Raw genomic sequence first — 11,989 nt, forward strand, 5'->3', positions numbered from 1 at the left:
CTGGTTGCGCTATCTGCTACACCAACTATGCTGCCATAAAAAAACTTACCGGGGATGTACGTTAATTGGGTGGCACGGACTTGTGATCCAAAATGGTCTGTTACCATGTTGTATTTCTAAATTTTTAAATTTAAATTAAAAAGTTTTTTTTTTAAATGACAATTGATTGAGTTACAAGGAATTGATTGAGTTACACTGTGCTGAAATACAGAAATTTGATAAAAATGGTTGTTACAGTTACATGTCTGAAGGTATTATACATACTTGATGGTTTATATATTAGTTCTTTCAACTCATCAATTATAACACAATTTATCTTACCAGCAACAAATTGCAATTAACCTTTACTTATGTGAACTTCACGGAACCTGTGAATAATTATCTGAAGACGATGAATAATCACCTGGCATTAAGCAAGTGATTATTCATGGCTGCTTTAAAAGGAATTTGGGAGCAATTTGACCAAGTGAGAGCGATAAATTCGTACTTGATTGAGATAACAAGACATTGATCGTAAACTCACAGAAGTCATCAACTTGACATGTTCTCAGTTATTCAAGAACCAGACAAGTCTACACGATTTCTGAGAGAGAATTTAAAATCAATATATATATATATATTGTATACTAATGAAAATTAATATATCAAATTTGGAGCTGTCTGTAAGGAGTTTGTACGTTCTCCCCTGGGTCTGGATGAATTTCCTCCAGGTTCCCCAGCTTCCTCCCACCCTTTAGAATTTACCAAGGTTGTAGGTCAATTGGGTGTAATTGGACAGTGTGGCCCAAAAGGGTCTGTTACTGTGCTGTCTGTCTAAATTTTTAATAATTATATTTAAAATGGAAACTATTGAAAGCTTTTGCTGGATAGTAAATAATGCTTGAAAGATGTAACAATTTTTTTCCAATTTTAACACCCTGCCCTAAACTTGCATCTACATTTCCAACCCTCATACTCTCTATTACAGCTCACTTTGTCATGAAGTCAGCCTTATTTCTTTCCCTAAAATGAGTGGTGATAAACTAATTTCTCTTCCTGGCCTTGTACGAGTTAGTACTGTAACATTTTCAAGTCTTTTACTACAATCCAATTTTTTTTTAATAAAATCATCATTAATTTTGGACTTGCAAATTAATACCATCATTGATATAGTAACAATTTTAGGGCACTTTACCATCTGATTATCAGACAAAATCTGACATCAAGTGAAATAAAGCAATACAAGGATAGGAAACCAAGTCCTTAGTCAACACGTTCAAGGGAACAAGATACAGGAGGTGAGGGAGGTCCAGGAATTTAGAAAGGGAACTAATGAGGCAGATGAAGACTTGATTCTTAATGTATGTTTGACGTACATCGCAAATCCAGAACTTTCAGAGTCTTATTGTCCATTATTATAGGAAATGGGAGGAAAGCTGTTATGTAGGGACGTGAGAGGAAGGATCAACACGTTACTAGACCAGGAACCAATATGGAAAGTGAAAACATAGACCATGGGGAATGCAACTTGCAGAAGTTATTTCACCATCATCGTAACCTCTTCTTTTCCCTCAATTACATGAATTATTGTTTCCAATCAGGTTTATGCCACAGCAATGAAACTGATCTTAATGACATTATAATTGATGTTCTCTGTCTCTGTTACAGATATTCACCTTCCCTTTTGTCCTTCTCTTGGTTAACAGATTATCCTTCTCCAACACCCCCTCTTTCCATTTTCTCACTTGGTGGGATATAACCAGCATAGTTCCTCTCCCATTCTTTCTATTCCCAAATCACCAATTCTGGATTCCTCAAGCTCCCTTTCCTATAGTCAACTTCTTCACCCCATATAATAACAACCCACAGGTCAGAAAATCTGATAAAATGTAAAGAAAACAGCAGTGAAGCACCTCAAAAAGTGATGGAACGATGAATATTTTTCTTCATTATTTTGTGTCTCTTTAGTTGTTTGGTTTTCTTTATTTGTTTGGGGGATAAGGGAGAGGATAAATTGACATTGTATCTAAAACTCAGAAACAATTTATACTAAGAATGTCTAAATATGTTAAAAATGAATATTTTCAAAAGTGATATTGTAGCATATGTGCTACGACGATTGTGGAGGGAGTTGAAATCGAAGACTGCTTTTTTGCACTGGCAGCTCTGTTTATATGGACCCCTGGCACTGACGTAAGGAGCCCGTGTCAACAGAGCGCCGACCTCAGGTTGACCGGGGTTCCTGTCAGAGTTCCTCATCTTCCTGCCATCCGGAGATCACCTGGGGCAATGGCCGGTGTCACCCTCAGGTCCGCACAGTAGCCGCGTTCATTGGCCCTTTTGCGGGCCTTTTCATGTTTCCGTGCGCAGGCCGCTACACAACACCCTACTCCCCGAACCAGAGACTGGGCAACTGTCCATAGCCTTCAGTGACTTGCCTCTCTGCTGTGGGGGCAGAATGTATATTGACTCTTTACAATCCAGATATGCCAATTTCAGGTGGTCGATGGTAAAGGTTTCCTCCTTACCGCCGATGTCGAGGACGAAGATGGAACCATTGTCTCTAATAACCTTGCAGGGCCCCTCCTAGGGTTGTTGTAATGGTGGTCCATGTGTGCCCCTCCTCACGAACACGTACCAGCAAGTCCTTAGGTCATTTGTTATGCTATGCCTGGGCTGGCTGTGTAGTGGAGGTTGCTGTGGAACCATGGACCCCAGCTTCCGCCACAGGTTCTCAAGGTTCACCGCAGGATCTGGGCATTTATCGGGGCCATGATTTCTCCAGGAATGATTAAAGGTGCCCTACAAACCATCTCTGCCACGAAGGCACTGAAGACCTCCTTCAGTGTGGTACGGATTCCCTGCAGAACCCAAGGCAATTCATCCACCTAGTTGGGACCCTAGGCAAGTCCATCAAGGCTACTTTAAGGTGCCTGTGGAAACACTCTGCCAACCCATTGACCTGAGGGTGATATACCGTGATGTAGTGGAGCTGTATCCCCAGAACATTAGCCAGCACTGCCTGGAGGTGGGGTGAAGTGAGGTGCTCCGTGACCCCGAATCGGGACACTCATGTGTTAATGAGTGCCCTGGCGCAAGTTTCTGTGGTGGTATCAGTCAGAAAAACCACCTCCGGCCATCTTGTAGACTGGTTTACCATGATCAAGGGGTATCTCGCCCCACAGGAAACCAGTAACGGACCCATTACGTCAATGCGTACATGGCTGAACCTGCGTTGCACTGGCTCAAAAGTCTGTTATGTGAACCTGCACTTTGGAGAACTGGCAGTTCATTCAGGTCTTGGCTCACTGACTGACCTGTTTATGGAGGTCATGCCAGACAAACCTTTTGGCCACCATTTTGACCGTGGTGGAGATGGCAGGGTGCACCAGATTGTGGATAACCTCAAAAACCTGGCATCTCCATGTGGCCAGAATGATGGGGCAGGGGCTGCTGGTAGAAACACCACATAGCAGTGTCAGGTAACCTGGGCCAAACTAGATGTCCTCCACCCTGAGACCGGAGATGGCTTTCCTGTAATCAGGGATCTCAAGGTCTTGCTGCTGCACTTTGGCGAGGGCCAGGTAATCGGTCCCTTGGGTCAGGATCTCAGGGCTTGTCGGCCTCCATGTTGTTTTTCCTCGTGATATGTTAAATGTCCGTGGTAAATTTGGACACATAGGACAAAGGATGGGTCTAAGCATGGGTCCGATACCTTATGGAAGGCAAAAGTCAGTGGCTTGTGGTCAATGAACACCCTGAATTGCCAGCCTTCCAAAAAGTAATTGAAATGGTCTCCAACCATTTGGGCACCATGTGGAGGGGAGAGGCCCAGGGATTGTTGGAGTGTCGCACAATCCCAAGATCCTCCATCTTTTTGTACTCCTCCTTTGCCAGGCTGAGTTTTTGAGCGGGAGTTGGCGTGCCCTGGTGTGGAAATGAGGGGCCCTTTGTCAGTATGTTGTGCCCTATCCCGTGCTTTGGCTTGACCATGGAAAACTGTGGTACCACTATCAAGGGGAACTCCAGCAGGATGCGGGCAAATTCATTGTCCGAGAGTGTTATAGAGTCCAGGTAGGGAGCAGATAGCTTGACTTCCCCCAGAGGCAGAGTCTGAAAGGTTCTGGCATGCACCAAGCACCATCCTTTGAGATCGACCAGCAAGCAGAGGGCCCAAAGGAAGTCGACCCCCAGGACTGGTTGTGCCACTGTTTCAAGGGTGAAGGTTTATGTAAAGCGGCTGTTGCTGAATGAAGGGGGATGGTATGGGTCCCAAAAGTTCAAATGCAAGAGCTGTTGGCTGCCCTCAGTGTTGGGCCCTGTTTTCCACAGTGGGTATTAAAGCCTGAAGGGGGTAGGATGTTTATCTCAGTGCCTGCCCAACAGAGAGTCCCAGATGTACAGGGCCAACCGCCACAGTCATCAACAACGGTTGGCCAGGGCGTTTCCCGAAAAGCCACAGGGTGGCAACATCAACAGGTCTCTGGACCCCATCTCTAGTGATAGTATCATAGCTGTCCTGGGGTATTCACTTGCCTCTCTGCTGGCCTTGATCCTGTCGTGGGTTGTTTGTTGGGCTTGCTGATGTGATCTACGATGATGCTGATGTCCTTCTTCATTCTCCAGAGCATGTCCACCCGAGCGACGATCCTCTGAGTGTCACTGAAGTCCCCATCTGTGAGCACGAGCCATATCTCCTCGGGCAACTGCTCCAGGAAGATCTGTTCGAAGAGCAGGCAAGGCTTGTGACCCTTGGTTAATGCGACCATCTCACTCATTTGGATGGACAGGGCCCTGTTCCCCAGTCCATCCACATGCAGCAATCAGGCGGCGCGTTCTCGCTAGGAGAGCCAGAAAGTGCAGGTTAGTAGCTCTTTGCGGGCCGCGTATTTGCCTCACTCTGAAGGCTGCTGTAGGAAATCTTCGACCTTTGTCACTGTGTCTTGATCGAGGGCGCTCACAACATAGAAGTAGTGTGTGTTGTTGGCGGCAATGTGGCGAAGCTGGAACTGAGCCTTGACCTGTTCAAACTACACGTGCAGCTATGACACCCAGAACATCAGAAGCCTGCTTGATCCATCATCTTTGGATCCAACTGCCATCGTATCTCCAATGTAGCCTACATGCTATATCAAGTGTGGAAGGAAGAAGCACATACAAGGAGTTGAAATCAAAGATTGCTTTATTGAACTTGCAGCTCTGCTTATATGGGCCTTTGATGTCAACGTCAGTGGTCCATGTCATCAGAGAACTGACCTCGGGTTGGTGGCATTCCCACCAGAGTTCCTCATCTTCCTGCCGTGCGGAGGTCGCCTGGGATGATGGCCAGTGTCACCCCCCAGGTCCGTGCAGTCGCTGCATTTGTTGGCCATTTTGCAGGCCTGTTTGGGTCTCTGTTCATGGGCCGCTACAATATATTGGCTTTGAAAAATGAAAACTAAAATTTTCAAAAAAAACTTCTTCACCCCAACGTTTACCTTCAATAGCACTAGACTGATGACATTCTACTTTACCATACTAATTCTTCATACTATTTTGTCAGTTGTTTGTTCAATGTCGAGCATTGGATGAACCATAATTTTCTCTCTTAAATGAGAAAGTCTACTTTTATTGATCTATGACAATGTTTTCATCACCAAGCCTATTCCTCTTTCCTAATCCAGATCTCTCATTGTCACCTCCATCATAAAGCTCACATACATCCTCTTCCTGTTGTTACCAATTTGGAATCTCTCTTGAATGTATCCTGCTGTTGAAACCTCAGCTCATGCTCATGATCCTTCAAACTCAACTCTTCTTCTGAATGGTCTCCGAGCTTCATATACAAGCTGATTCAAACGCACTGCTGCCTGCATTGATCAATTTATATCCAATTGTGCTTCTTTGATTATACTATTTTTGTTAAATTTTTTCCTATGTTTTATAAATTATAAACTCAGGCCATTGTCCATCCACTGAAGTAAAGAAAAAGCTAAGGACCACATTCAACATCGTCCAACAATATCCAAATAATGGACTGAAAAGCTAAAGGTTTGGCAGTTGTGCATAGTACATACCCACGAAATGGAGGGAACCCACACAGCAGAATATAGGTGATCACACCAGCAGCCCAGATATCCACCTTCAGACCATATCTATGAAGAAAAATCTTCTTTAAGAATGTATAGATATTAAAACACCAATCCTCAAAACTCGTTTAACAAGGTTCATGCAATGTTCATTACATCAAAGTTGTTGAGAATATCATTTCACACTGCATAGTATGTACTTATGCCTTGCCTGTCCAACAGAGAGTTGTTCTTTTAAAATAGACTATGGCTGTTGCTTGTCCAGTGGGTGCTAATTAGTTATGGAGTTATAGAGCATGAAAATAAGTTCTCAGACCAATGTGTCCATGTTTATCAAGCATGTCTGTTTGAGTCAGTGCCATCGCTTGTGCAGGGGGCACACCCCTCTAACTCTTTCTTATCCATGTATCTGTGCATTTGTCTTTTAACCCTTTGGACTCAAGCCATATTTAACCTTTCATAATATATTCATACTGGACCCAATCTAGTGTATATCAGTATGAATCAGCTGGTGGTTGGGTAAAAAACCAGTCCTGGAAAATTGGGACACAGTGTAAATGCCCTTGTTGGTAGTCCCTGATAACAGGGACATGGAGTCCAAAGGGCTAAATATCATAATTGTATCCAGCATCTACCAGCTTGTCATATATATATATATATATATATATATATATATTTATATATACACACCATCCTCTGTGTGAAAAATTGCACCTCAGCTCCCTTTTAAATATTTATCCCCTCACAAACCTATGTTCTCCACCCACGAGAAAAAGAAAGTGACCACTCACTTACCCATACATCTCATGTATTTCTCTATAAGATCACCCATTAACCTTTATGCTGCAGGAAAATAAAAGTCCTAGCCTACCCAGCCTCACCATATGACTCAAGCCCTCCAGTCCTGGTAACATCCTTGTGAATCTTTTACGAGCCTTTCCAAATCCAAGGACATCCAACTAAAGCAAGGAACCAGAACTGCACATGGTATTAAAAATGTGGATTTGCCAATATCTTGTACATGTGATCCACCTCTTAAAAAAATACAAGAGAGAAGGAGTGTTGCAGTTCTTTTCATTTTCAGGATCCTTATTTGAGTCTGAATTGCTTCTTTCCTATAAACTAAACCAATTGTGAAAAGAGTGTCGCTGTATAAATGCAAAATTTAAATGACCTCATAAATTTGTATGCATAATTAAAATGTACCACTTATGTAGGATTTGTTTTTTTAACATCATCAGGATTGAGCAGAGAGACTTAATTTACATGAGTTTACATACCTGTAAGCTTGTTTTTTTTAAAAAAGAGGAAAACATTCTATTTCAGTTTTCATTTGGTTATGTGACAACCTCAATTCCAAGTGGGTCTCGTACAATGGAGGGAGAATATAGAAAATAGAATATATCACTGAAACAAGCCTTTGACTCACCATGTTTGCACTGACCATGATACTAAATTAATCAAATCTCATCTACATGCACATGCTACTCATCTCTGTATTCCTTGGCTTTTCATGGGTCTGTTAAAATGGCTTTTAAATGTATCTATGATATCTGCTTCCACTACCTCCTCTGGCAGCACATTCCAGGCATCCACCAGTACAAAAAAGCCTCACAAATCCTTTTTCCCCCTCTCACCTTAAACCTGTGTCCTCTCGTATTTGACATTTCCATTCTGTGGCAAAGGACTCTAAAATCTACTCTTCTCTATGCCGATCAAAATTTCGCAAACTTCTATCAGGTCAACCCTCCAGGGCTTCCAACCCTCCAGAGAAAAAAAAAATCCAAGATCGTTTATCCTCTAGCGAATGCACTTCAAACGAGCCAAGATTAGGGTAGCAGAGCTAGTGCGGCAGTTAGTGGAATGCTGTTACTGCACCAGCAATTTGGGTTGGAATCTGGTGCTGTGTGCAAGGTACTTGTATGTTCTCCCCAGTCTTTTTTCTGCAAAGTGTTCCAGTTTCCTTCCACCCTCCAAAATATATGGGGATTGGGTGTCAATGGAACGATATACAAATATTTCCATTCCTGAGAGAAATTTGTGAATTTTTGTGTATTTTCTTTTGTGAATTCCCTTCAGTTTTTTCCATGAAAAATAATTCTTAAAGATATTGCCCTGAAGAGAACATTGAAACATGATAAATATTTTCATGTAGTACAATACCCCGTTTCTGCAATTATTTCCGGTGCCACATATGTAGGGGTTCCACAGACAGTGTACAAAGGCCCATCAACGACCGTGGCAAGGCCAAAGTCCCCTAGTTTCAGGGATTTGCTTCCATCTTGATGCTCATATACCTATTGTGATAAAATACAAAGAATTGGTGTTTCAGTACATCTTAGCAATAAACTAGTTACTGCTACAGTCATACACTTAATAATGGCTCTTCATGGTAATTTGTGGATAATCATGATTTCAATGGGACCATTCATTCAGAATGTTATATTTAACTGCTGAACATACAATATTCTTGCTCTATAAAATTTTAATCAGTAGCTCAGACTAGTTAATGAAAACACAATGATGTCATTTAAAACTTCCTGTTCAAAAATTGATGCCAGTACATTGATATTCAATGCACATTTGTGCAATTACGAACTACCATCCCATCTGTGGCAGTGTCTTTCATTCCACAATAGCCATATCAGTCACCTCAGAAACTACAATATTGGAGTGAAATCAAGCCATTCTCAATCCCGAGGGACCTGCCTAAGAAACTTTTACGTAATTTTTCTTAATTGCTGAATCCTCAAATATTTGCTTTGTGGGTTATTCCTCTGTCTTTTATGACAGTTATTACTTCTTACTTCTTGTAAGTTATTACTTCTTGGAGGTAGTGCTCCATTCTCTGACTTAATAAAACAAACTATTAATAACACAAATGTCTGCATACTAATCAAAAATAGTTATTAAAAAATTGGGCCAACTGGGAAACAGAAGAACTATTGCAGTTATTGTTAACTCACACTCATGTAATCATCCATCTTAATTGTTCCCTAGCATCAAGTTAAAGCACAAATGTTACTTTAGCAACTAATTTGAGGTTTAATTACCCCATAATTCATTACTGCTCAAAATATTGCTTTGCTTTATTTCCTGTGGCTTTCACAAGTTAGTTCTAAAGATGCACATTAGTGCATACAGTGGTCAGGCAAACTGCAAATACTTGCAAAAACAAGGATTTAAATTAAGAATGAGCAAAAAGTGGTGTTGGGCTTATTCTGTTTCATGCACCTGCATTTGATCTACCTTAAAATTTGTGTAAAAAGTAACAAGTGCAATAAAGGGCAGAGGAGAAACCCACAAAGCAAAAAATGTTTTGGAACCACAATTAAGAGGAATTTCTCATGTACAGTTACATATTATCGCTTCTTCATACAAGTAGACAAAAGTATTGAGAATATTAATGATCCAGTGTACAATATTTAGCATAATGCAGCAAAATGTGTGAAGGTGCTCCTCAAAACAGACAGCATAAAAAAGCAGGAAGAATTTAATGAGATGAACATCATAGATGGCACTGTGGAAGAGGACACGAGTGAGATAGATCAGCTGGCTGATGGTGTCACAAAACAAACTTGCAACTTAACGTTAGCAAATCCAAGGAATTGACTGTGGACTTAGGTGGCGTAAATCAGAAGGGCGCGAACCAGTCCTCATTAAGGGGACAGCGGTGGAAAGGATTAAGAACTTTACATTTCAGGGTGTGAAGAGCGATGAAGATCTATCCTGGAGCCTCCAATGCAATCACGAGAGGAGTTTGAGGAGATTTGGTGTGTCACCAAAGACTCTTGCAAATAGAACATGGAGATCATTCCAACTGGTTGAAGCACTGTCTAGTATGGAGGTGTCAATGCACAGGACAGGAAAAGACTGCAGAGTGTCGTGAACTTAACCAATGTTATCATGGGCATCGGTCTTCACTCCATTAAGGACGTCTACAAGAGGTGGTGTCTTAAGAAAGCAGCCTCTATCCTCAAAGACCCTCACCACCCAGGCCATCCCCTCATCTCTCTGCCACCATCAGGAAGGAGGTACAGGAGGCTGAAGACGAATACCCAATAGTACAAAAACAGCTTCTTCCTTTTTTCCATCAGATTTATGAATGGACAATGAACCACAGACACTAATTTAGTTTCTCTTCCTTTGCACTATTTAATTATTTAAAAAAATGTAATTATAGCGCACCTATAAATGCTGCCATAAGATAACAAATTTCATGACATACTCATGACAATAAATTCTGATTCTGATAAATGCAAGAAAAACAAAGTCAAGCAGTATCTGTGGGCATTTTAATATTAGTCAGTTTTTTTTAAAAAAGTCAATATCTCAAATATTAACATTGATTTTTTTTCCTCTACAAATCCTGAGTGAATAGCCGAGTATTTTATGTTTTCATTTTATGATGATGTTCAATGATGGGCAGAAAAACTATTTATAGGTTTGCTGAGTAAGCAAATATAATAAGGGTTAGGTCCAGATAGTCAGACAAAATCAGTAAGGGTTTGAAGTGCAAAGTTAGGAAATAATTCTGGTACTGAAGCCAGTTGTGTGGCATTTCTATAGTTGTTATGTACATGGTATCATAAGGCTAAACTGGGAAATGAAGATATTCCTTGCCGAAGTCTCAGTAAGCTCAGATTGAGGCTAGCAAAAGAGACGAACCTGGCTGCACTAATATTTGCAAACTTCATGTTCCAGTATGAATAGTTAGTTTTTTTTATTAATCTTAACAAAGGCATACTTCATTGTGCTTTATCATATGCACAGTATAACACTGACAACTCCATAGCCAAATTTTACAATATTTATTGATTTTGTTGTGAATTGTGCATTTTTAGGTTAATTTTTATTTTTAGTATGCTTTCTCATGAAGGATACATGGATTTTTAAAAGATCTTTCGTACCCTTTTTCAAGTTGTGAGATGCTGATATTCTATATATGTTCTCAACTTGAGTATAAAGTCTTTTTTTAACATTTTATACAGTTTACATATATCACAATGTTGCAAAAATTTAGTTAGATACATGTTAATTTTATATAAAGAAAATAAAGGAAAAAAAGCAATCTAACACCCTCCAAACCACCCACCATCAGCCCATAAAACTAAACTACGGAAAAACTAAAAATAACTAAAAATAATATAATAGATACATGTAGAAAAAATAATGAATTGGATTGCTCTTGGAAACACTCATCGATTCCACATAAAAATATTTTCACAAAAAAAGTTTATTAAGGGAAGATTTCAACAAACTGGAGGAATCAAAGGAATTATTCATAATTTCCATCCTATTTGTGTGTACGAACTCCAAATCAGCAAGAAAATAGAATATTTCCCTCTAAAATTATATGTGATTTTTTTTTCTAATGGAATACAACTTTGAATTTCTGTTTGCCACCTTCCTAATGTTAAGGAAACTTCCTCGCTATCACTAGGGCTAATTTAACAAATTTCAAATGGGAATCTGATAAATCTAATTAAGGAATTATATTCTCAAAGTTCCCCATCAAAAACAGCTCAGGATTCAACGGAAAAACAACTCCAGTTTCTTGTTGTAAAAATTTACTAATAGAAATCCAAAAAAGTTTAACTTTTAAACAGGAACAAGTAGAATGAAGAAAAGTTCCAATTTCTTCACCACATCTAAAACATTGGTCTGATATATCTGATTTCCACCTATTCAATTCTTGAGGCGTAAAGTATAACTGATTTAAAAAATTATACTGAAGTAATCTATATCTTACATTAATTTTATTAGTAATAGCACATAAATTATGACAAATCTGCTGATCTATTGATATATTTAAATCATGTTCCCATCTTTCCCGAGACCTAAATAAACCTAATTTAGGCATTTTCTCCTGTAATTTCATATATACCAATGAAATAAATTTCTTAACAATTCCTTCAGTAACCAATTGTTATAAATCAGTA

The 11,989-nt window shown here is 40.0% G+C and overlaps 1 protein-coding gene across 1 annotated transcript in view; it reads right to left on the reverse strand.

Moving 5' to 3' along the window:
• Window positions 1-11,989, reverse strand: part of dclk1a (doublecortin-like kinase 1a) — a 266,264-nt gene that overhangs the window by 57,494 nt on the left and 196,781 nt on the right. The window contains exons 11-12 of the mRNA XM_069891679.1: window positions 8,211-8,344; window positions 6,036-6,113 (exon numbers count right to left, since the gene is read on the reverse strand). Coding sequence (XP_069747780.1) covers window positions 6,036-6,113; window positions 8,211-8,344 — 212 coding nt within the window. The remainder of the gene's footprint in view (window positions 1-6,035; window positions 6,114-8,210; window positions 8,345-11,989) is intronic.

This window comes from Narcine bancroftii, chromosome 7, assembly GCF_036971445.1.
Source record: "Narcine bancroftii isolate sNarBan1 chromosome 7, sNarBan1.hap1, whole genome shotgun sequence".
Lineage (NCBI taxonomy): Eukaryota > Metazoa > Chordata > Chondrichthyes > Torpediniformes > Narcinidae > Narcine > Narcine bancroftii.